This window comes from Wolffia australiana, chromosome 1 (genome assembly GCF_029677425.1).
Source record: "Wolffia australiana isolate 7733 chromosome 1, ASM2967742v1".
In the NCBI taxonomy this organism is placed as follows: Eukaryota; Viridiplantae; Streptophyta; class Magnoliopsida; order Alismatales; family Araceae; genus Wolffia; species Wolffia australiana.
Window position 1 is genome coordinate 22770643 of NC_135835.1, and position 25828 is coordinate 22796470.

Consider the following 25828-nt stretch of genomic DNA (forward strand, 5'->3'; position numbering starts at 1 on the left):
AGATTTTGAAGAATTTTTCAAAGCACTAATACATGTTTTTGCATGGTCAACAGTAGCATAACCCATATAATCCCTGGAAAGGATTTAAAAATGGAATTTCCTGAATTTTGATATGAAATTCAGCCAGAACACTCATAATTGTTTTGTTAGTTTCCTATTTTGGAATTTTAGAGCACTTATGCATGTTCTTTAAGTTTGTGAAAATGTATCCACTGACCATGATGCATTATGAGAAAAAAATAAAAAATGTAGAACTCGAAATAACTGACACCAGACAATCTGTATTCAGGTAAAAAAGTGACTCATTGTTTAAAGAGGACTATGAATATTGGTGAAATGTGGTCAATTTTGTTGGCACCCCCAAGAGTGGTCACCTTAGCTCTCCTTCCCCCTCTTTGTTACTAGTGATGGGAATTTGGGGTAATGGGGAGGGACATACATCACATTTTATTTATTGTACCCTTTAGGAAAACTACACCTTATTTACATTAATTAATTATTTGTTTTAGCTATGATACAAAACATTTCTCATAGAGGGAAAATAAAAACCCAAAAATTAACCTAAAAGTGTATCGTCTAAACCACAATCAAAGAGTTGATCCATATTTCATTTTTATTCCTCTAATATCCTTGTGTTGTATTCATATTGATATTGGGGATTGGAATATAAATACCTTTCTTCACCCATAACTGTTACAATAAATAAGGATGTATTCTAATCACATTCTTGGATTTTAATTATCCTTGTGTTGAATTACATATGATTATACAAGTGGAACAACAGAGTTGGTCACAGAGATTGTAGAAGTGTGTTAGTAGAGTTGGCTTTAAGGCTTAAATTGCATGGGTTGACTTAGCCTCATTTTATTCAAAATGAAAATAATTTAGATCATTGCATGTGTAGCTTGTGAATATTAGGCCACACCACCCTGAAATATCAATATATATCAAGAAATCCAAAATTTCAGACTGCACTATCTTTATCAGAAGCCAAGATTTTATCTATGTTAAGAGTAGTTTATCCACCTTGAATAATTCACATTAAAAGACTCTTCTTTGTATCAACCATCTAAAAACTCTATGTCATGCCAGAGTGTGTTCTTGAACTTGTTGGAAATTTACTCTGAATACATATTCACATAACTTTGTGGATCCAGAAACTGAGATTCAATGAACAGCTCTCCCATGAAGAGGAATCACTGGGAAAGGGAGATTACAGGAGTGTTTTCTAGTGGTACTTAAATAAATATTTTATTTATAGTGGAATTTAAAGAATTTTGACTCATTTTAAAGATTAAAAATATTTTTAAAATATTTTATTAAATTCTAGTTTTTTATCTTTCTCCTGCTATGATATTTAAGGCTTTTTAAAAATCAAAAAGACCTTTAAACGATATGTTCTGTCTGACTTTTTATTTAAAATATTCTCCAATAATACAAGATGCTTTCCACTAAAAATATTGTATCATAAGTTGTTAAGGATAGACTAATTTCTTTGTAATAAACATGTTCCTCATATAGCAACATTCTGATTTTTATAGTGATTTTTCAATGAAAATGTTAATTATTTGATAAAATATTCGGCTGAAAGGAGAATCCTTTTAATAAATATGGGCCTATTTCAAGGGAGATCGAGCATCGAATCTCCGTATTTTATTAATTTCTCATCTACAAGCTCATTTTTTCTGCTCACTTCATCCAGAAAATAAGATATTCTGTGCTAGATTTTTTTTAATTTTTCAACATTTTTCTAATTATTACTGTATAATAATATTTAGATATGTATGTTATGAGAGATCTTCCAAAATCATGAGTAAAATTGATTTTGAATGACCCAATCACATTTATCTTCCAAACTCATTAATCAACTATCTCAATGTTTAGATTAATGAATTGCGGATTGATTTAATCTAATCAATAGGTTAAGTTTCAAGTTCATGGATTACCAAGGGACACCTGCTTCAAAAGATACATTGTATTAACTGAACTCTCCTATTGAGCTTTAGCATCATTGGTTACAATCCTTTGGCTGCACAACACTTCCGAATGACTCAGGGTATGGTCATCCTTCAAACTCTAATCTGTCGTTTATTTGGTCCTGATGGTTAATGAGGATCATCGCAGAATTCTTCTCCAATATATTCTCCACCCTTTCCATGGTTTTAATGCACCTTCTTCTTGAGTCAATACCCTCGTTATACTGAGCTTGTACAGACCCATCTTGGCCACTATATCATCTTCATGTAGTTCTTGTTATATCTGGGATAATACTTATTTAAACACAATGATTAGAAATGCATACATTATAATCAAAACATATCCATCCATCATAAGTTGTCTTTGCTATCTCATGTGTCAGGACCATTTATATGACAATTACATGAAGCAACCAGATTGATGCTAAGGTATGACATTATTTACGGGTTCAAACAAATCAATTGAGTGAACTCTTTCCCTAACGAGTACCAACCTTCTGTCCTTAGTATCTCTATAATAATTTCTTCATGATCAGTCTTACTTATTGCATATGTAGCATCATATAGAGATATTCTTTCCAGATAGTTCAATGTTTATCTTGAATGTCCATCTAATATACATATTTAAAATACATGATTAAAGACTAGTAAGTTTTGTATAATTATATCATTTTAATTCAGCAAGTCATTTCATGTATTCAGAGACTTCATAATAAATATCACACGAGAATAATAATGAACAAATCTTTATTTCAATTAAGTTATGTATAACATGGGCGTGTGATTAGCTTGATGGCCGCAAAATATCAATCTTTTATTTCCAACAATTGTCACATAGTTTTTACTGTCCTTCATATTTTTAGAATCAAATTATATTATACATTCCAAATTGTCTCATGACATTGCAAGACATAAATAATTGCCCTTGCCTTCAAAGATATTAGTATTTCACGAGAAAGCATCATAGAGAGAACCTAGGGAATGATTTGCCCTTGGTTTAAAAGAAAAAATACTACATTTACCACACAGCTTTTTTCTTCAGTAAATCTTTTCCCTCTGAAAAAGTGGAATATAAGAGAGCCCATTAAACCCTCCTCGACTTTTGACTAATGCAAATAAATTTAGCAAAATAAATACACTTCATCAGAAACATATCAATTTCGTCTCCGATTATATGAAAAATAATAAAGAGTTTATAGAATGCTCTATGTGTATACATCTTTCCTCAAGTTCATCTAAACACCTTAACATGAAAGTGAATGATTTATGTGCACATTTCAGAATAGCTTGCACAATTAATCCCATAAATATGCTCTTTACGCAGTTCAATGCCAAAACTCGTGCTAAAAGCAACGTCACTAGCTAAAACACAGAAAAAATGATGAATCTTTGATGTATTTCATTATTTGATACTTAAAATTTATTGGAAAAATCTAGAACATGCTGCAAAATTATTCAACTTAATTATATAGAAGAATTCCAAAATAAAGTGAATATCCGGCAAGAAGTGCTGTTGAAAAACCAAAATTACTGTAAAATATCTCACAGTGCACCAATCTTGTAAAGAATCACGGATCTATAATGGCAGAAATGTAACCATTAAATTCTCCCCTTGGTTGAAAATTATCAGTTATTTTATATGTTCTGAATGGCTGGGAAATTAAGTGGGACAAGGAAATCCCGGTTTAGTGGCTAGAAAGTCGCCACGTCACCAAGTTCAGCTCCCACCACTGTCCGGAAATTTATCTACGTATATATATCGCATTAATTCCGAAGGTTTTGAGGTAGATTTTCCGCCATGGCTATGGCGCTCTCCTCCTCGCCGATCGTCGACAATCTCTCCTTGAAGGGGTTTAGGGCTCCTCTGCTCATCGATCGTTCGCTCTTGAGCTTCTCCAATGCCCGGATCTGTCCGATCGCCGGCGTTAGCAGCGTTGGAAGGATTGCGGTGATGCCTCGCGCAGTGACGGGTGAACAAACGCCGTCTTTGACGAAAGATGATGAAGTGGCGTTGGATGATTCGATTTCTCCGTCTCAAGCTGTGAAGGACGTTCTTGTTGTCGGGGCTAGCGGTGGAGTGGGTAGGTTTTAAGGACTTTTAAATGTTTTTTTTCTCTTTATTCAGCGCCTCGGTTGTCATCCGGTTATTCGTAGCGTGTTTTTTTAGTGCAATTATATTTGATTTAATGAAAATACCGTCTAGTTTTTCTTCGTGATGTGTGGAAAGATCTCTCGACCTTTATTGTAATTTTTTATATTGTGTCGTTGCGATTCTTTTGACTGAAAATTTCCTTCGATATCATCTCTCTGTTTTACAAGAATCAAACAAATGCCTAGAATTGATGGACCGCCTGCGGGTTTTTATGTAATTTCAGTTTAGTCGGCGCCTTGCTCGTCATGAATGCATTTGTAGGGAGTTTCTTGCTCTTGGTTGTATTTATATCGTGTAATATTAGACCATTGGTGTGGAGAAGCCGCATTTGGTTGATGGGTTGTATCTCCAATTCAGCTGAACTTGCTTTTTTTTATTATTTGTGCATGAGGAAAGATCTCCAGATCTTTTGTTATCGTATTGTTCCGACACTAATAATGCTCGCTGGATGCGATTGCCAATAAATTCCATTAGCATCTGTCGGTTTTTGATATATATTATGGTTTTGATAGTATCTTTGATTTTTTAGTGACCATGTATCTTTGATTTTTTTAAAAAGAACTTTGTTGCTTTTTATGATTTCGTGACATACAAAACTGCCTGGAAAAACAAGAACCTTTCTTTCATTAATTAGAGAGAGATGTGATATTATGACCCAAGTTTTTGAGAAAATTGATATGCAAACCTCAAAAAGTTTCTAAAGGCTATCACATGACATGGGCTGAAGGATGAACTGGAAGACTATGCAGTGGTTAAAATATATTTTCAGAAATCTTACAATTTGACTGACTCACTGTTCAGGACATGGACGCAATGATACTGCCAAATTCATTTGTAGATGTTCGATTTAAACACTTCTTAGGAAATACTTTTGCATATTCGGTTTATAGGCTTATTATCCTGCAGATTGGGTCCAATCTTCTGCTGGATTCTTAGTTGAATGGTTCATCTTGATATCATTTATTGACAAAAAAGTTAAATCCTTTCAACTTGGCGGGAATAGTTTCTCTGGGATCTTGTAGTTAAACCTGTTTTTTGTCGGTGCGTACTTTTGAAGAAAAAATGAGGCTAATCCCTTTCTGGAGATAGCTAGAAGTGATTTGGATGGGTTGTTTTGTTCTATTAAATAGTTGTAATCAGGAAATATCATCTGATAATTGACCTTGATTTGGGGAACTGTAGTGCCCGTATTGGCCTAGAATTTGTGATGATTTCTAACGGTAGTTCCAAGTTATATTGTTCTTTATCCACAAAGTGTTCTTACGGACGGAATTACTACGGTGATACAAAATCAAAGTTTTATTGGTGAATGTAATAAAGAATTTGAAGATCAGCGTGCTGGTGACGGTCAAGGAATCTTTTGCTGATTTCAGCTAAAAGATCCGTAAAATATGGTTGTCGGGACTTACAATTTTTCATTGTGAACATCAAACAATACTTTCATAAAATTCTTAATCAAACGATGAAAATTTTGATTTTTCAGGGCAGATTGTGGTGGCATCCTTACTCGACAGAAACATAAAATTGCGGCTCCTCGTACGAGATCCTGAAAAAGCATCCACTTTATTTGGAAAACAAGACGAAAGCAAAGTGAAGGTGCTTAATTTTTTTCCCTCGCTTTACTAAATTATTTCAAGAATAATTTTTTTTTCTGCTTACGAGTTTCTTTTTAATTGCAGATCCTTAAAGGGGATACGAGGAACCCACTTGACATGGATCCTGCCATGTTTATGGTTTGCCTTTGACTTATCCTGGCAAGAAGAATGAAATGTTGTGGTATTTTGTGCTTTTTAAGCTGATTAAAAATCAATATATAGTAATTTCTTTGTAGGGAATCACACACGTGATTTGCTGCACTGGTACCACGGCGTTTCCCTCCAAGCGCTGGGGTGGTGACAACTCGCCAGAAAAAGTAGGTATGATTTGTTTAAATATTCTTTTTCTTTGTTTTCTCTGCAAATAGCGCTTGGCTCTTGAATTTTGTGAAATTTGGACCTAAGATCATTTGTAATACAGGGGTCTAAAGTATCTTCTTTGAAATAGATGTGAAATATCAAGATTATTCCATCTTTTTTTAAAAATTATTCATGTCAGTTGATTTCAAATGAACTCATTACTTTCGCAAAACTACTACGATTCCACTGCTTTGTAGTTTTCCAATCAGTCTATAATTCTCTCTTTATTGGATTCTATTTTTTAAATAATATAATCTCCTTATTGGATTCTATAAAATATTAGATTACTTTTTTGAAAATTTGGTAAAATAGTATATGGAAGGCCATATGAAGTTGCATACCATTTTTTTTGGTTTAAAAAATATTTTTTGGGACAAATAACGTACATGCAATTCTCTTTTCTTCGTTTGATTTCTTTTAAAGACTGGGAGGGTGTTCGCAACCTGGTCTTGGCATTGCCTCAGGATTTGAAGAGATTCGTCCTCGTGTCATCAATTGGCGTCACAAAACCCAGTTCACTGCCTTGGAGGTATGAAAAATTCAATTATTCTGCTTTACTCTCGGAGCTTGATAAATATTATTTTCATGCATATTTTGCATCATGATTTTCTATTTAAATCTTGATTATTTTCTATCTAACTGCTTTACTCGGGTTTGGTTTTCGTTTTTCTTTGGATGTTTAGTAAACCCCTCACTGAGAGACACAGTGAGTAATCTTTTTTTTCTTCTTTCAAGTAAGAGGAGCTATGATTTTGATCAGGTTTACTATCTCACAGACAAAGTTCATGAATATCCTTTCAGTTGCTTTTTTTAGACCTGTCCGAAGCTCTTATAACTCTGAATTGAAAAAAAGAGAAAATAGTTCTTTCCATTTTATGTTTAAAAAAGATAAAATATTATTTTATATAAGTGATTTTCTTTAAGAAACTTTTGTGCATGTGATTTAGAAACAGAAGCTATATGTATGCGCTTACTGGGCATGAATCACATATCATTAAAAAAAAATGAATGCTCGGTGTGATATCAACTATTTCAATGGCTTAATTTTCCTCTTTCTGATTAATGGCAGCATAATGAACCTTTTCGGTGTTCTCAAGTATAAAAAGATGGGAGAAGACTTTCTTTGCAGCTCTGGCCTTCCCTTCACAATAATCAGGTTTTTTTGCCATCACACCTCATACACAGATATATATATGTATATATATATATATAGCGAAAACCACTTATTTATATTAATAATTTCGGGTTGATAACCCTTGGTGGGTGATCTTCCATCTTTTCTTCAAAACAAATACAAGAATTTTCAATGTTTTTGACAGGCCTTGTAGACTTACGGATGGGCCCTATACTTCTTATGACCTGAACACATTGCTCAAAGCGACTGCCGGTGAGAGGCGTGCAGTCACCATTGGGCAAGGTGAGTGAGTAGCGCATTTGGATTTCGCGTCCAAAAATTTTCATCACTGGTAGTTTGAACCCAATATTTTTCCTCCATTATTAGCAGTATCACTGGTAGGATCATATGAAACGATCTCATATCCCTAAATGTTTCATACTTTCATCCTTTTTTCTCTATTATTTTCTTGATGTCTGTAACTTTTATCTCATTCGGAAGGAAAGCATGGACAGGATCATTTCCCATGTTCTATCAAGTTCCAACTGGTTTCCAGTCAGTATCAAAGTAGGCATTAAACAACCCAAACTCTGGCCTCTAATTTAATGGCAACATAATGAACAACTTGAATAAAATTTGACATCCTGTCAAGACACCAAACTGATACAAATTTTGGTTGGGTGTGATTCTTTTGTTTCTTCAGCATTGATAGGTAGTTTACATTTCTTCAAAAAAAAAAAACCTAATTTGTCTCCTGCATGGGTTTTGAGCAGGTGACAAGCTCATGGGAGAAGTCAGCCGGCTCGTCGTGGCAGAAGCCTGCATCCAGGCTTTGGACATCGATTTCACGCAAAACCAGATCTACGAGATAAACTCGGTGGAGGTAAACAACAAAACCCTACCGAAAAGAACGATCATCGGATCTTCTTTTCAGTCTCTAACTCTTAATCGGACTATTAATCCAGGGAGAAGGACCCGGAAGCGACCCGGAGAAGTGGAAGCAGCTCTTCAAGTTTCCCAAATAAAAGGAAAGAAACACTAATATATCGCCCATATCTTACTTGTAGAACTCAAGATTCATTCAAAGTATATAATCCACTTGTTTAATCGTCCACTGGGAACTTTATATCCACAGCAAGTTCAGAAACGAGGGACTTGAGTTCTTCATAGTACCTTTCAATCAGGTCGGATCTCTTCTCCTCTGCTGTTTTATTGGATTCTTGCAGAATTGGGCGATCTAAGAGCTTCTTTGAAGTATCATCTGTGGAAATGAGACGGATGTTTTTGCAAAGTTCCCAGAACTGGTCTTTGTTCTTGACCATACCTTCAACCAGCTTGTTCCTTTGCGCATCAGGAAGGGCGGCCAATGCGCTGAAACAAGTAATCCAATTAGACTTTTTGTTATTTCTTTCGTTAAATCATGAAAAAATAGCAGAAGAACAATGGATGTGATTTTATTGTTTCCTCAATTCAAAAAAGATGTGATTTTTTTCTTCTTTTTTGGAAGTTGTTTTCAATTGGATTACCTTGTAAGCCCCGATAAGATTTTTTTACTTCTTTAAATCTTGAAATAGCAACATAAAATAATAGACGTGAATTTATCACGTCATCGATTGGAAAAAAGTTGTGATTTTTATCATCTTGTTTTGAACTTATTTTCAATCGGTTACCTTGCAAAACATTCGAGAAAACCCCAATAAGATTCTTTGTTACTTGTTCCATAAAATCATGAGATAGCAAAAAAAAGATCAATTGAAGCGAACTAGTTGTTTCTTCTACTAAAAAAACGGTGATTTTTGTTCTTGTTTCGAACTATTGTACAACACCTAAAAAACCCCAGTAGGATATTTTATTATTTTTTCGATAAAACCATGACACTATATAAAACCTTGTCAATTCAACGATTGAAAAGATAGTTCACCAATCATTTTCAATTTATTAGAATTGTAAAACACAATAGAAAACCCCCAAATCAGACTTTTTTTTACTTGTTCCATAAAAGTATGAAATAGCAAAAACCAATCATTTCACGAGCATTTATCATTCCTTGGCTCAAAAAAGAGTGATTTTTTTTCTTCATGTTGTGATTTCATTTCTGATTTGGTTACCTTGTAAAACCCCTGAGAAAACCCCATTTTAGGCCGCCAGTCACGGCTTTCTTATAACCGGAATTAAATCCTTCCTGGGCAGAGGCTTCTTTCCCTGCAATTACTCCATCCCGGTAGCCCATCTGATAAAAACATGAAACCATCATAACTGGAAAACCAGATATTCTTCAGTATCAATAACATCATTAATAATAATAATAATAAACACAGATAAAAACCCAGACTAATCGTACAGTGTGGAATCCCCTTTCTCGAGCCTTAAACTCTCTGTCCAGTTCTGTTGAATCTGGCCCATCTTCTAACCAGTCATCATCATCTGCTGCACGTCGAAACCGGAATTTCATTAGGGTGAAAATTAAAGAAATTCTAGTAAATGTATCGTTTAAGTACAGCATCCTGCTTAAAGATGAAAAGTAGCACCCTTGCTATCGGCTATGGCTTTTAGCACAGTTGGTAAGTGCTTGAATCTAACACAGTATCAAAGCGATCAACAGTACTCGGGATATTTTCGACATGATTTACAAGTTAAAATGTACTCCTATGCAGACCTTTTTTAAGTCTCTCATGTTCTTTATGGAAGTCTGTGGTGGCTCAACTTAGAGGAAATCTGTAAGAGACTGTAATCATCTAAGAATATCAAGAACATTCAGGATCTTTCGACATGAATTTCAAAATTAAAATGCATTTCAGAAGTTGCTCAAGAGCGATATGCAGAGTTTATTAGTTTGTCATGTTCTGTATGGAAGTCTGTGGAGGCTCAAGTTAGAGGAATTCTGTAACGTACTGTACAAGCAAGAAAAAAAATCAACAATATTCAGGATCTTTCGACAGGAATCTCAAATGAAAAATGTAATTCAAAGCTACTTTTGTAGCCTCTCATGATCTGTATGTAAGCAAAAAATATCAACGTTCTCTGAGAGAGAAATCATTTAAATACTGAAAAAACAAATATATCAATTCATCTCCAGTGCCTAGTCAAGATCCGACAGAATTTTGTCAGAAGAATTCCGAGACGCAAACGGCGAAAAGAAAAGTGAAATCGTTGGAAAGAAAACTTGCGCCTAAATCAGTACATTTATTCATCGATGAATAAAGATAAGATGTGAAGAACACTTTGAATGCGTACCTTTTCCGTTGTGCTGATCGTGGCTGGAGAATGATGACCGAACCTCTTCCATTAAAAGAAAATTGTTGATACGATAGCCCTTACTCGATCTATGCTGCATCAAAGAAATTCAAAATTCGCTAGAATCTTCCCAGCAAATTCTTCTCTAGAACCGTAGTAACAAAAATCAGCACAATTAAAAAACCAAATTAGAGAGTTTCAAAGACCATACGTTTACGATCCCCGATGAGCACTTGGGATTCGTCGATTTTGAAACAGATTGGGCCGATGAAGACACTCGAAATTGCAGCGGAGCGTTGAGCACAACCTTTAAAGCGTTGCCGAAGCTCACGACCAAATGAAGATAATCGAAGGGGTGATGCACAAATAAACTGATTATAGTAATGAAAACCCTAAACCAGTACCTTTTTAGGGCTTTTTCCAAATTAATTACCTAATCACTGACTCTGGAGTCAATGATTTGATTACAAAATATTCCACTATTACTTTAAATTGGAATGAATTCAGAATAACTTTTAAATCGGAAATTATAAAAAAATTTATTTTATCTATTTATACGTATATTAAATATCATGATTGTGTAAGTGGTCTTTAGAAATTAGATACCAAAGATATCATCTGGATAAAGAGTTGTATTTTAACTATGAACTTTGGGTTCTTATTCATAAAATTCCAAAGTGTCTGACCTCTGATGGGATTGCCCATGGGCGTATGATGATAGAGCTCAAGAAAGATGATTTGATGAAGACCTTGGTCAACATAGTAAAATATCATAGAAGTGTTCTTGAATGATTTCTCAACTTATCATACAATGATCAATTAGGGTTTCAAAGTTAACCATACACTAAGTCATTATAGGAGTATCAAATGGATGGAGGATTACACATATATTGTTGCAGATGATGATAAAGGTCCCATGAGAGAGTTGGCATACTCATTTGTATCTTGTACGGCATGAGAAGAAGCTTGGCACTCCGCAGGTTTGCAACTCAGATTATCAATTGGGTCAAATTTATCCTTGATTAATTAATCTCTGTATATAGTAATTGATGCCGGTAAAAATTCTATGAGATGGTTGGCATACACTTTTTTTATCTTCTAAAGCATCAGGTGTATCTTGATACCCCACGTCTTGTCAACTTGAATTATGCATTGGGATAAATTGATCATTCTATAATTAATATCTATGTTGATATAGTTGATCAATGAGTGCTAATCAAAGTTACCGAGCCTTGAGAATTATTAACTAGACTAGTACGTGATCCTATAGGGTCATATACAAATAGTCTATTGAAATTCACAAGATACGTGTCTAGTTTGAGTTTTTATCTAAGGCATGAATGAAATTCATCTAAGGAAGAATACATCAAGTATACATATTATCCCCTCTCTCCCCACTCCCCATTGAAATTGAAATGAAACAATGACAATGGATCAATAACGGGGCTCATCAAAACGAGGAGATTTGATGTCCCAAGGACCTGTGTGGATACATAAAGAAGATGGAAAATTGAACAGCTCAACACTACTCGTTTGAGAAATTAAAAGGTTCACACATTTAATATGTGCAAAGGTGATTATGTTTTATATTTTTTTGTGCAGCACTTAAAAGCATCATGCTAATCATGACCTCGGAACCAAAAAATGAAAACTTCATCTTATGAAGAGTCTGAAATCCATGAGCTTCAATACAAGTTGGTTTCCATGAAGTTTCTCTACAAGGGTCATTTTTATACATCTTTTGAATATATCATCTATTGCCACCATAATCGAGAAATTGGGCATGGATGTGTCTGAAAAAATGCTTATGCACTGCATGATATTTTCTTCCTACACTATATGACTACCTCAAGTGTCGATATAATTTTCAACTAGATTAAAAAAAAACATTAATAATTTATTTCCATGGGATCAATAAGAACAATTTAATACTAACAGTAATGGAATCACTAATTTGATGACAACTTTAAAGGAAAACATAAGAAGTGGATAAAAGTGAAGCAAGCTACCATTGGCCCAACTTAATTCACTCAAATATACATTAAGAAAACCTGGAAGTTATAACGGCATCCGATTGTGATTTACAACTTAATTCATCATGCTGAAAAAGAGAGGACAAATAGATACCAAAACTTAGCAATCTTAATTCACAAAAATTGTGAATTAAATGGAAGTTGATGCGGACTGATCAATCATCAACTAAAGCAAATGCAGATGCTTCAAGGGAGCACTTCAAAACCAGATATTCATGCACAAGTGTGGTGTTCGGCGTGGTTTACAAAGTTTCATCCTGAGCACAGATAAATAGTTGTCTGGATGTGGACAACTACCAAGTTCCAAACTTAGACAAGCCATTATAAACCATAGAATTAAACATGCAGACATACGCCGATGTAAGTTTCGCAGCACAAAACTTTTGGGCTATAGCTGAATGATATCTTAGTAAGAAAGCTAATAGTGAGGCGATTACAGAGGACTGGAAGAACTAAGGAGAGGAGAAACTTGTAGAAGAAGTTGCTCAATTTTCAGAGAAAAAATTTAGCATGTCAATTCCATGGTTTATTTAAAGTGTCGAAACCATGATCGGAGGATAATTAAGACGACACAAAATCGAGAGGCTGTAAAATGGAGTTGAATTAGTCATGCGAGTTTGAGATGTGAAAATTGCTTAAAAGCGCTTGTAGTTTAATTTTCGAAGACTTGATTAAGTCTTTCAAGTATCCAGAAAATCTTTTCTGAATTTATCGCTGTTTAACGAATAATAAATAAAGAAATCTGAAAGGGCATGATCTTTTCACTCGGGAGAACGCACATCATGGCACATTATCAACATTTCCAATGCACTCAGAACTCTATACAGAAGACAGATTAAAATATAATTTACCGGTTTTCGAAACCATAAAGTATACTCTGGTTTTTACAGAATCCAATGGATGAACCAACTCAAGACGATAACTTTCTGAAAGATGATAAGATAAATTAGGACATGCGCCAAAAACTTTATTAATATCAGAGAACCAAATTATTCTATACATGAACTGAAAGTAATATAATTACCCTCAAAAAGATGCAATAGATAAGCCGATAGGCAAATGCCATCAAAAAGAAAGAATATTTGGCAGAAGAGATATAACAGCAGCCACGGCAGAATAAAAATTTGAGTCCGCTTCTGATATCTTGGGCTTTGAAGTTTCCAATTAGCCTAAAGATCAAATCACAGTCAGCTGAATTCTCTGAGCCTTCTTTTCAAAGTATCCATTGATTTCTTCCGGGCGCTTTGCTTCGAATTCCGAGAGGACAGACTTCCAAAGAGCGTGTCAGATGAATCCTTGAACTTGTCACAAATACAAGCAACTTTCTTGTAATCCAGCGCACCATAGTTTTTCTCTCTAATGACCGGATTCATAAAATTATCAGGCTGATTGCTCATTAAAAGATTCACCAATTGCCGGGCTTCAGTCAGACATTCCCTCAACTTATCTTCTTTATCAACGTTGTTCCAGCCACCATTCTGAAGCTTCTCGTCCACGAAACTCTCCAGAGACCTCAGATCAATATCAAGGCAAACGACAGCATTGATATTGAATTTCTTCACACTTTCAGATAAAAAGGTTGCAACAATAGAATCAGAGATATGTTGTAGTGCCACGCTGGCAATTTTGTGTTGCGTATCCGGAGGAAAGATCTCCAACGCTGTAGAGATAAGGGTATCCAGATAGATGCAAACCACATTGATATACTCACTGACAGTAGTCTGAGGAGGATCCTCGGCCGTCCATTTGATGTTGTTTGCCAGATCCATGAACTCATCAATCTTCGCCCTCAACAGGTTTGATAACTCAATATATGCAGCATTATGGGTTGCTCTCAGCAAGGCCTGGGCAGCCAAACTTCCATGAGCTCTCTGAATAAATCTCACAGGAATTTCACATAGTTGTGCGGTCTGTTTTAAGAAGTGATCACAAGCATTCTCTAGAACAGCTATGTTTGCTGTAATCTGCATTGCCGGGGACACTGATAGAGTCCCGCTGTGGATAATCTTCATTATAGCCTCATTAAGAACATCACTTAAGAACCTGTCCAGATACTTTCTCACTGCATCGAAGAGATTAACATGGCTGCTGTAGGATAAGTAGTTTACAGAGTCTTCAATGAAACAACGAACTACGCGGCAAATCTGGGGGACCGAAGCAGAGAAGGGAGCAACATAGGGAAATGCCGGCATTATCTCTGATATATGAAGATTAAAGGCCAACACATTCATGCCATACTCGTACTCCTTTCTTATGACCATCTGTTCGTGAGTATCATTTTCCAATGCATCAGTCACCCGCTTTCGAAACTCGCTGATAAGGAGCTCATGGTATCTGTCCCTACCCTTGTCAAGAACATGGAGCAAAGGCGATACCTCATAACCATAGCACTTGAGAGTGGCACAAAGGAGAGATACATAATCTTTGATCATGAGGAAGTGGCTCGCGATCTCCATGCTAGAGAACTGCTCCTCAAGAAGCGACGTAATTTTTGATGTTGCCGCGTCCCATATCGCTTCTAATTGGCTGTGAGACAGCAGTTTGCTGGCGGTTCTAAGGACCCCATCTTCCACAATAAAGAAGCCAGTAATCTGAGAGAAGAACCCTTGATGAGATTCCAGAAACGACTGCGCAGTCGAGACCTCCAAGTCTAGATTCAACTGAAGCAGGCGATTATCAAAGTAGTACTTCTGGAAGCGCTCTTCAAGACCCAGGCAAGTGTAGACATGATAAGCTCGATACACGGGCAGTAGATCAAACTTAATGGCAGGTCCTCCTTCAATCTGCTCAACATCCAGTGCATAAACACAACTGCTCTGCTCCTCGGCTTCGCGTCGCAGTTTCCTCAGATCAGCGTCTCTTTGGCGCATTGACGCCGCGTGTCCGACCGCTATTTGTCCGATCTCCCTTGCTTTCTGCCTTATCCGAACCAACCAATCATTGAAATCACTGCATGCTTTCTTCTCAATGTAGGATCTGATGGCAGGAATCTGCCTCTCAATCACCCTCTTCAAGGCCTTGATGGGTATTCTTTGTACGTAATCCGTCTCGATTACGCCGAGCGCCTTGACTAGCAGGTGGAAGCTGCCTTCCTCAATGTAACTGTTGCATTTTGAACATAGAATCAAGACCTGAATGCAGAAACTCAGAGTGTTAACAGCCTCTGCAACGTTCTTGTTGATGGAGTAGAGAGCAAGAAGATCTTCAAGCTTTGAGAGGAGAGAGCTGGCAACATCTTGGACACGCGAATTCTCAGCCGAGAGGGCGATCTTGAGCTCGTCGGCATCGGATAATACGCCACGAAGCTCATCGACGGCGAGGATGAACTCTTCGTAGTGGACTTTGCAGAGTTCTTCGATCTCGATTTCCTTTCTTTTCACAATGCTTTTTAGTTGATTCAGGAGGAGTTCGGGCTTGCCGACTTCGAATGCGTGTCTGACAATGGGACAAAGATCTTCTCCGTTCCTGATTGTGGTGGCCAAGACCCCATCAATTCCTCCATCTCCATTGGCGATAACCGATCTTCTTTTCTGTTTGTCACTCATGATTCTGCGCAAACCTGTGAAAAGATGCAGTCAGAACAAATAAAATAAGAAAAGTTTGATCTTCAACCTAAATGAAACACAACTGGAATAAAATGTCGAAAGATTGCAGATTTTGTTTATCGTGATTAGCGATAAGATGTTTGAACAATGCTCGTAAAATCGGTGATTTTTGAAAGAACAATCATAAACATTGCGATAACAAGAGAGAAATTTGTTGCCCTTTCTTCTCCACAATCGTAGAAGGACGAAAACAAACTCCGCATTCGAGGGAAAAGATGAACAGACAACGTCACAGACGGATATTTGCAAACCTTCAAACCCTGATGAGAGATCAAATAGCTAGCGAAGATCGAATCCTAGGTTTTGTCCCCTCCGGAGAAGCAAGCGGCATTGAAGAGAAAATCGCAACTTCTCTATCTCCGTCCCTCCCGTACCACCTTTCCAAACTTCAATCAATCTTCTGTAGAGAAAATTTGCAACGGATCGAATTAAACGAGAAAAAAAAACAAAATTAACACCAAATCATGATTAAAAAAATCTGATACCAACAGGGAAACAACGATCGCCGACGACAGCGACGGGGACGAGGCAAATGTGGGGTCCCGACAGCAACAAATCGACGAAATTCCTCGGGTTGATCTCCCGGATCGCCTTGATCCTCGCTGAGAAAAGAGCGTTAGAGAAAGGGGAAAAGGGAATAGATTAAAATCTAGGGTCTCTTTCAAAGGGCTGATTGAATCGTAAGAACTACGATTTTTCATTAAAAAATTGAATTTTTCCACACATATACTGCTCGTCGATTCTACTTGGTTGAAGGTGGATTGTGATTGATATGATTGATAGATTAAAATCTAGAGAAAGCGGGAATTGAAGCAAACCGGCTTGAGGCGATCGCGATGGATAGAGGGAGAGAGAGTGATGGCGCCTTGCGGGATGAGAGAGAGAGAGACAGAGATTGCAGGAGTGAAGGGGACAGAGAGAGGTGGGGAGAGAGAGAAAGAGAAATAGAGAGAGAGAGAGAGAGAGGAAAGAAAGAGAAAAACAGAGAGAGAAACAGAGAGTGAGGAAGGAAGAGAGGGGGAGAGAGAAACGGAGAGAGAGAGAGTGCGAGAAATAGAAAAAACGCAGTGCGAGAAACAGAGAGAGAGAGAGAGAACGATAGAGAGGGAGAAACAGAGATAGAAACAGAGAGAAAGAAAGAAGAGAGAGAAAAAGAAAGAGAATGAATGAAAAACAGAGAGAGAAAGACAGAGATAGAAACTGAGAGAGAGAGAGAGAATGAATGAAAAACAGAGAGAGAAAGATAGACAGAGAGAAAGAGATAGAAAGAGAGAGAGGGAGGAAAAGAGAGAGAATGAGAGAGAAACAGAGACCGAGAGAGTGAGGGAGAAACAGAGAGAGAGAGAGAAAGAGAGACAAAGGGAGAGGATGAGAGAGAAACAGAGAGCAAGAGAGCGAGGGAGAAACAGAGAGAGAGAAAGAGAGACAGAGAAGGAGAGGATGAGAGGGAAACAGAGAGAAAGAGAGCGAGGGAGAAACAGAGAGAGAAAGAGACAGAGAAGGAGAAGATGAGAGAGAAACAGAGAGAAAGAGAGCGAGGGAGAAACAGAGAGAGAGAAAGAGAGTGTGTGTGACAGAAAGAAAGAAAGAAAGAAAGAGCGTGTGAGAGAGAGAGAGGAGGAAAGAGAGAGAGAGAAAGAGAGATTGCGAAAGAAAGAGAGGGAGGGGGAGAGAGAGACAGAGAAAGGGAGAAACAGAGAGAGAGAGAAACTGAGGGAGAAAGAAAGAGAGAGAGAAAGAAAGAGAGAGGGGGGGAGAGAGAGACAGAGAAAGGGAGAAACAGAGAGAGAGCGAAACTGAGGGAGAAAGAAAGAGAGAGATGGAAGAGAAAGAGAGAGAGAGAGAGAATGGAAGAAAGACAAAGAGAGAAACAGAGGGAGAAACACAGAGAGAGAAAACAGTGTACGAGACACAGAGAGAGAGAGGAAGAGAGGGAGAAATAGAGAGTTAAAAAAGTGGAAGAAGCATAAAAGGAGAGAAACAGAGGGAGAAACAGAGAGAGAGAAAAGAAAAGTGGAAGAAACACGGAGAGAGAGAGAAAACAGAGTAAGAAATACAGAGTAAACAGAGAAAGAAACACAGAGAGAGAGGGAGAAACAGAGAGACAGACAGAGTAAGAAAAATACAGAGAGAGCAAACAGAGTAAGAAAAACACAGAGAGAGCAAACAGAGTAAGAAATACACAGAGAGAGAAAACAGAATACGAAATACAGAGAGAGAAAAAAAACAGAGTAAGAAATACAGAGAGAGAGAAAACAGTAAGAAATACATAGAGAGAGAAAACAGAATAAGAAATACACAGAGAGAGAGAGAGAGAAAACAGAGTAAGAAACAGAGAGGGAGAGAGAGGGAGAAGCAGAGAGAGAAAATAGAGAAAGGAACAAAGAGAGAAAACAGAGTAAGAAGCACACACAGAGAGAGAAAACAGAGTAAGAAACACAGAGAGGGAGAGAGAGAGAAAACAGAGGAAGAAAAACGCAGAGAGAGGGAGAAAACAGAGTAAGAAACACAGAGAGGGAGAGAGAGAGAAAACAGAGGAAGAAAAACGCAGAGAGAGGGAGAAAACAGAGTAAGAAACACAGAGAGAGAGGGAGAAACAGAGAGAGAAAACAGAGAAAGAAACACAGAGAGAGAGAGGGAGAAACAGAGAGAGAAAACAGAGAAAGAAACAGAGAGAGAGAGAGAGAACAGAGTAAGAAACACAGAGAGAGGGAGAAACAGAGAGATAGAAAACAGAGAAAGAAACAGAGAGAGAGAGATAGAACAGAGTAAGAAATACAGAGAGAGGAAGAAACAGGGAGAGAGAGGGAGAAGCAGAGAGAGAAAACAGAGAAAGAAACACACACAGAGATAGAAAACAGAGTAAGAAACACAGAGAGCGGGAAGGAGAGAAAACAGAGTAAGAAACACAGAGAGAGAGAGAGAGAAAACAGAGAAAGAAACAGAGAGAGAGAGAGAGAGCAGAAAGAAACACAGAAAGAGAGAGAGAGAAACAGAGTAAGAAACACACAGAGAGAAAACAGAGTAAGAAACACAGAGAGAGAGAGAGAGAACAGAAAGAAACACAGAGAGAGAGAGAGAGAGAGAACAGAAGGAAACACAGAGAGAGAGAAAAAACAGAGTAAGAAACACTCAGAGAGAAAGAGAGAAAACAGAGTAAGAAACACACAGAGAGAAAGAGAGAAAACAGAGTAAGAAACACAGAGAGAGAGAGAGAGAGAACAGAAAGAAACACAGAGAGAGAGAGAGAGAACAGAAGGAAACACAGAGAGAGAGAAAAAACAGAGTAAGAAACACTCAGAGAGAAAGAGACAAAACAGAGTAAGAAACACACAGAGAGAAAGAGAGAAAACAGAGTAAGAAACACAGAGAGAGAGAGAGAGAGAGAAAACAGAGAAAGAAACACAGAGAGAGAGAGAGAGAACAGAAAGAAACACAGAGAGAGAGAGAGAACAGAAGGAAACACAGAGAGAGAGAAAAAACAGAGTAAGAAACACAGAGAGAAAGAGAGAAAACAGAGTAAGAAACACACAGAGAGAAAGAGAGAAAACAGAGTAAGAAACACAGAGAGAGAGAGAGAGAAAAAACAGAGAAAGAAACAGAGAGAGAGAGAGAGAACAGAGAGTAAGAAACAGAGAGAGAGAGAGAGAGAGAGAGAGAGAAAGAGGGGGAGAAACAGATAGAGGTAGAGAAAGAGAGAGGGAGAAAGAAACAAACAAACAAAAAGATAGAAAGAGAAACGAACAAAGAGAGAAAGAGAGAGAAACGAGGGTATTTAGACGACCCGAACTCCAGGCCCAAAATCCCTGTCGGGTCCGGTCAGATACAATATCGTACCCAGAATATATTCCCTATTTTAAGCTCAATATCGGACCCAATATCGGACCCAGAATATATTCCCTATTTTAAGATCGTCTGGGATGAATAAAGTACAGTGCTAACTTTATAAGGATTCTCATTGTAAGTACAGTACAAACTTTATAAGGATTCTCATTTTTTTTATGGGGCTCTCCGATGAAAAAATAAACAGTCATTAGAAAAAGCTTCTTTCCACACTTTGGAAAAGGCTCCCTACTTTTTTCAGAAGCACTCTCTTCTTTCACCCCTATCGCCTTTTTTTCTTTCCTTGGAACATTGGACTGTCAGAAATGGATACCTAATATTAGAATTGCTAAGACTGGGCTCCTGAAGCCCATTCTCTCTCTCTCTCTCTCTCTCTCTCTCTCTCTCTCTCTCTCTCTCTCTCTCTCTCTCTCTCTCTCTCTCTCTCTCTCTCTCTCTCCCTCTCCCTCTCCCTCTCTCTTCTCCTCTCTCTCCCTCTCTCGCCCCCTCTCTCTCCCTCTCTCTCCCCCCTCGCCCTCTCTCCTCCTCTCTCCCTCTCTCCCTCTCTCCCTCTCTCCCTCTCTCCCTCTCTCTTCCTCTCTCTCTCCCCCCTCTGTCTCTCTCTCTCTCTCTCTCTCTATATATATATATATATATATATATATATTTATCTCCCTCTCTCATTTCTCATCTTCTCTCTCTCTCTCATTTCTCATCTTCTCTCTCATTCTCTCTCTCTCTCATTCTCTCTCTCTCTCATTTCTCATCTTCTCTCTCTCTCTCTCATTTCTCATCTTCTCTCTCTCTCTCTCTTTTATTTCTCATCTTCTCTCTCTCATTCTCTCTCTATCTCCATCTCTCTCCCCATATCTCTCTCTCTTTCCCTGGGGAAGCCTAAAAAGATAAACATATAACGGATGGTCATATAAAAGATTAACACAAATTGTATGTATATGGCTTGATAACACACACACATTATCATTTTAATGCAAATAAATATATATAATTCATAAGACCAACGTGATAATTAGCATGTTATCAAAAACCCATTTAATTGATTTCTAATATCCAGGTAATGCCCATTAATTCTCCTTGGATCGTCCATTCACCTTGGGAAGGTATAAAAATTAATATGGAATATTATAGGCATCAATTACACCTCTAATTGTAAATATTCCCTTGAAATACTATAAAATTCATGATAAAATGTGTTTTGGGAAGAGTTGGTGGTCCCAAGGAGTGAAGCTTACTTTTATGTAGAGTGTTATACTATAGTCCGGGAGACAATATCACATTTCTCTGTCTAGATCATTATCTTACATGTGGTGGGTACTTAGTGCTTGGGGTTCACAACTAACCTTCCTGCTACCTAAAGGTAAGAGATGAGTATTCTTCTCCTCTTGTTAAAGCACAAAGTATCAAATGTGTATCTATCAAACATGGGTGATGAGGCTCCTTTGTAACTATGGGAAGAGAAAGAAGAAAATGTTAGGGAAAGATAACGGATAGATAAATATACTGGGATAGCTTACTCCCAAGAATAGATGAATGAGCAGAATACACCAGAAGGTTCTAGAATAAATTGAAGATATAAATTCCTTCTCAAAAAGGTGGATGATATAGGTATTTTTCTACCTAAGGGATGATAAAGAGAATGATCAACAAGTCCTTTGAATGATAACGAATAACCTACTTTCTAAGTAAGTGACTAAATATTTTTTATTATTCTTTAATTTTTACATTTTGAAGGGGGAACAGAAAATATAAGATTTTTTGTATAAAAATGAGGAAGGGTTGATCAAATAAAATGCCCATGATACAATTCATCACATGGTAATGAGAAAAATAAACAAATACAAAGAGAAGATGCAGACAAAAATCAAATAGGGGGATAAGAAAAAAAAGATATAAAAAGAGAGCAACTTGCATGTAAAGTATGGCATAAGTAGTTTGATAGTTGGGGGAAATGGAATCCTATAGGAATAAGAAACAAGGAGTGTGATGTGAACTAAGCTAGGAAAAAAAGGTGGAGTGAATACTTATACGGTGTAAAATATAACTCTAGTTGGCTCAAAGAAGAGTGATTTTACTCTTTAGACTTGAATATATGTACACCCTTAAACCAAGTAAATCAATTTATGAAGATAAAAAAATAAATTAAGGTCGGCCAGTCAATGGAGTTGCCATGAATTTGTTCAATCAACACTCTACCTAGGAAATATTATTTCAACCCTAGGAAATTTTATGTGTGTTCTTCACCCTTCAAGGTGTACTACACACATGAAAAGCAGACCGCATGAGTCTAGATCCATGACTCATACCATCAAGAGGTGCACTCAATCCACCATACCCATGCTTCTAGGACTTAAAGTAAATGAACTCTAAAAGGTGGGGTTTCATTAGATTCATGAAGACTTTTAAAAAAATTGATAATTTTGACAAATCACCCCTTCCCCAATTAGATTATTTTACAGGTTCATTTTTTTTGGAAATCATAGAATTATACCTTATCACAAGCAACTTACAACCTGTGTTGTCCCTAATGCAATAAAGATTAGAAGAAAAAATAGAAAATTTTGGTTCCTCATTCAGCTTGTGGAAAAATAATACCTTCCTTGAACCATTGTACTTATTCAGATTGTATACCGTTTACTATCCTGGATACTTCAATGAATGCTACTACAAAAAAATATGTGATATCATAGTGTCAATGTAATAGCAATTTATTGTATAAAAATATAAAAATAAAAATAATGTTCAAATCAATTATAAGCTGAATAAGTACAATTATTCAATGATAAACTAATAGCATAAATAAACTAATAACATGTTTTTGTAGTATAAGACAATAATTAAAAGTGATGTTATCTAAAAAATGACAACAAAAATCATTTTATTCATGGTATTTATAAGATTTTCAATAGCCACATGAACAAATGTATACTTCAAGGTTGATTTTTGTGATTTATTTGAATGATAAATTAGTGTGAATATGATAAAATAAAAACAAGAACACTAAAACCAACATTTATAAATTTATTTTCAGGATACATAAAATGGGCATGCCAATCTTGTAGAAGATTTTATCTTTAAACGAGAATTTCCTTAAGATAACTAAATAATTGTAAGAAAAACTCTTGAAATGAATATCAAATAAATGGTCATGCTTATATGTAAATAGTATTTATTAAAATGTATTCTTATTAATCTAGGTTAAAAACCTTTTCATGAATAATATAGTTATTCAGAAAATGTTTTTTTAATATTCATAGAAATATGAGTTTGAACACTTCAAAAGAGTCAACAATGAATAAATTCAAGTTTAAAATATTGGGTGTTTATTATTTTTTATAAAAAATATTCATGCAATCTAAAAGATGAAAACTTTATTTTTTTTGATAAATATGTAGAAAAAATAATGATTTTGAGGATATTGAATTCAAAAAAATGATTGGGGAAATACATAAAACATCTTTGAGTAGATTGAAAATTATATGAGAAGGTTCATTTAAATGATGCACTGTATCATACATTATTTCAATCAAATAAATATGAATTCATTTTATGATAAATAAAGTAAAATCACATAAATGCATATAAGGATGATAAAACATATCGTTTACACCTTTATCATCAAATTCACATGCCCTTTTCTGACTGATTACACTATTATAAGAAATCTAAGAAACAATATCACCCCAAATAAGAGGACAAATCCTAATGACAATCGTTACCTGAAATGACACCAATTGATAAATTCAAATTTAGAGGATTTATTTTTAGTTGATATTTTACTAATTCAATATAATTTGTATGAAACGTTGATTCTCAAAATTACTATTAACTATTGATGAGCACAGGCCATCTCTATAATGAACGTGGAATTTTAAATGTTGATATGGGATAAGAAGAGATGCCATTTGACATAAAAAAGGTGAAAAAAGTTATTAGTACATGTGTGAAAAGATGGAAAATATAGAATATAAAATAGACAAATACTCAGAAATATGAAGGCATTATAAGGATGATAATTAGGCATAGATATATGTAATAATTTATTTAAACTATTATATTTGAAATTAGATGGTGATGGAAATAAATATGGCATGTTGTCAATAGTAAATTCCACATCTAAAAAAATATTCTTTGATATGATATATCATATAATGTACACATAATACTTATAATGAAGTCCATGACTACATCCAATGAGTAAGTGGATAATGATGAGATCATGATGTAACACGACGTGTCGGGATCGAGTGGCTTGTGTTACACCACAAGGGAGGTCAGCTAATCAGTGGAACGGTGGCGCAAGGTGGCCTCATCTACAACCGTGGCAGGGTGAACAAAGATAGGCATCGGCGGTGATAGCGGCGGCTGTTCTTCCTGCGTAGGCATGTACTTCGCGGCAGTAAACTGGCGGCGGCAGGTCTTCTGACAGACTTCTCCCTTGAGGCTACTCTAGGAGACCGTATCTGCAGGAATTGGACGACGCAAAGGAGCAACGGCACAATGGCTGTCACTGCTTGAAGCTGCAGCCCTGCCCGGAAGCGGCAGGTGCGGTCGTGGCTTGCTGCTCAAACACGTCTGGTGGCGGCGTGGAAATCCTGCAAGCAGCGACAGTGGCAGCACCGGCGATGGCGGCGGCGCTCCGGCGAAGGCGCGATGAAAGTGACCTAATTTCTCCCCCTCCCCCTCTAAGTGGGGTATTTCATAATTATATGAAAAGTAAACTAAAAAAAAAGTAAAAATAACCAGGAAAATATCAAGGGCTACATTTTTTCAAATCTTTTCTCCTCCCCTACGATGGACACCTCCCCCCTCTTATAGGGGAAAATATGGGCCTTCCCTCTTAGAAATAAATGGAAGAAGGCCCAAAAGAAGTGTCATAGAGGGCTCTAGTAAGAGAAAGCTCCATATACATGCCCATATACAGGCTCGCACACACACAAAAATGCAGGATCGTACCAGAGTCCAAATTGGTGCGAACAAACACAAGGAAATCAGGTCTTCTAAGCTAGATGGTCCTCCATCAGATCATGACAAGATTACCTTCGTGAACCTATTCTACATACAACTAGGATGAATTTGAATGTCATGGTTAAAGGCTCACATTGTCATAGTCAAAACATATTCCATTATCCACAATGCGTCTTTGGTGTCTCAAGTCTAAAGAACACTTAAATAATTATGGCACGAATCAACATGATTGACAATTAGGAATAATACCATTTGGGGATTCATATGAGTCACTATAGTGAAATTTCTATATAAAGTACCCACTATCCATCGTTTATATATCAATACTAGTGGTTTTGGGATAGGTCATACTCATCATTTGAATGGGACTATATCTTGTTATTCTGCATGTATATTTTGATGGCATTCTAAAAATATTATTTAAATAGGAATAATCTGAAATAAAATCACTGGCCCTCAGTCGAAGATAATATAGCTCAAGGAAGATGATGAAATGAAGTCCTGGGACATTGGAGTGGAACATTGGAGAAGAGTTCTTTGATGATTTCTAAACATCATTTGATGTCATTCTCAAGCATCAAATGATGATTCTTGGCATCAAGTTGTAGTCCCACTCAAATGATAAAACTTGGCATCAAGATATAGTCCCAAACTCAAATGATGATACTTTGCATCAAGATATAGTCCCCCTCAAATGATGATACTTGGCATCAAGATATAGTCCCATTCAAACACTAGAGATATAGTCTTATTTGAATGATACATGAGAATGACATCAAAATATCCAAAAAGAATAACAAGATAAAGTCCCTCATAAATGATGATAGTTGTCATATAGATATAGTCATATTCAAATGATACTTGAGAATAACATCAAGATATAGTCCCAGTCAAATAACAGAAATTCATAAATGTCCCCATTCCCTAGAACTTGTAATAAAATTCACAGGGTAT

The 25828-nt window shown here is 36.5% G+C and overlaps 4 protein-coding genes across 4 annotated transcripts; 1 reads left to right on the plus strand and 3 right to left on the minus strand.

Moving 5' to 3' along the window:
- The first annotated feature begins 3764 nt into the window (after positions 1–3764).
- LOC144711305 (NAD(P)-binding Rossmann-fold superfamily protein) lies at positions 3765–8309 on the plus strand. Its single transcript, XM_078585258.1, has 9 exons — positions 3765–4057; positions 5612–5724; positions 5808–5861; positions 5960–6044; positions 6507–6612; positions 7153–7239; positions 7403–7500; positions 7971–8080; positions 8163–8309. Exons 1-9 carry the CDS (start codon positions 3775–3777, stop codon positions 8220–8222), a joined length of 996 nt encoding a protein of 331 aa, XP_078441384.1. The 5' UTR covers positions 3765–3774; the 3' UTR covers positions 8223–8309.
- On the minus strand, positions 8259–11136 carry LOC144708374 (uncharacterized). The gene is made up of 6 exons (XM_078581682.1): positions 11118–11136; positions 10643–10845; positions 10432–10525; positions 9539–9624; positions 9306–9427; positions 8259–8568 (listed from the first exon to the last, which is right to left on the minus strand). The coding sequence occupies exons 1-6, from the start codon at positions 11134–11136 to the stop codon at positions 8301–8303; spliced, it is 792 nt and encodes a 263-aa protein (XP_078437808.1). The 3' UTR covers positions 8259–8300.
- Positions 11137–13408: 2272 nt separating this feature from the next.
- On the minus strand, positions 13409–16456 carry SEC15A (exocyst complex component sec15A). The gene is made up of 2 exons (XM_078585270.1): positions 16321–16456; positions 13409–16023 (listed from the first exon to the last, which is right to left on the minus strand). The coding sequence occupies exon 2, from the start codon at positions 16007–16009 to the stop codon at positions 13652–13654; it is 2358 nt and encodes a 785-aa protein (XP_078441396.1). The 5' UTR covers positions 16010–16023; positions 16321–16456; the 3' UTR covers positions 13409–13651.
- Positions 16329–24292, minus strand: LOC144708442 (uncharacterized). Its single transcript, XM_078581806.1, has 4 exons — positions 24227–24292; positions 16888–19365; positions 16555–16671; positions 16329–16469 (listed from the first exon to the last, which is right to left on the minus strand). The coding sequence occupies exons 1-4, from the start codon at positions 24290–24292 to the stop codon at positions 16458–16460; spliced, it is 2673 nt and encodes an 890-aa protein (XP_078437932.1). The 3' UTR covers positions 16329–16457.
- Between the last annotated feature and the right edge of the window lie 1536 nt (positions 24293–25828).

Bases quoted from the DNA above. Each gene is read 5' to 3' on its own strand.
- LOC144711305 (XM_078585258.1), top strand. From the start codon at position 3,775: ATGGCTATGGCGCTCTCCTCCTCGCCGATCGTCGACAATCTCTCCTTG. The intron at 6,613-7,152 runs GTATGAAAAATT...GATTAATGGCAG, and splicing joins CCCAGTTCACTGCCTTGGAG to CATAATGAACCTTTTCGGTG. The intron at 7,501-7,970 runs GTGAGTGAGTAG...GGTTTTGAGCAG, and splicing joins TGCAGTCACCATTGGGCAAG to GTGACAAGCTCATGGGAGAA.
- LOC144708374 (XM_078581682.1), bottom strand. The intron at 10,526-10,642 runs GTATGGTCTTTG...TCTTTGATGCAG, and splicing joins GCTCATCGGGGATCGTAAAC to CATAGATCGAGTAAGGGCTA. The intron at 9,428-9,538 runs GTACGATTAGTC...TGTTTTTATCAG, and splicing joins GAGAAAGGGGATTCCACACT to ATGGGCTACCGGGATGGAGT.
- SEC15A (XM_078585270.1), bottom strand. From the start codon at position 16,009: ATGAGTGACAAACAGAAAAGAAGATCGGTTATCGCCAATGGAGATGGA.
- LOC144708442 (XM_078581806.1), bottom strand. From the start codon at position 24,292: ATGCCTACGCAGGAAGAACAGCCGCCGCTATCACCGCCGATGCCTATC. The intron at 19,366-24,226 runs GTTGTAGATGAG...TTTCTCTCTGAG, and splicing joins TCTTTGTTCACCCTGCCACG to TGTTTCTTACTCTGTTTTTT. The intron at 16,672-16,887 runs GTTTGCTTCAAT...CTCTTTTCTCAG, and splicing joins ATCGCGATCGCCTCAAGCCG to CGAGGATCAAGGCGATCCGG.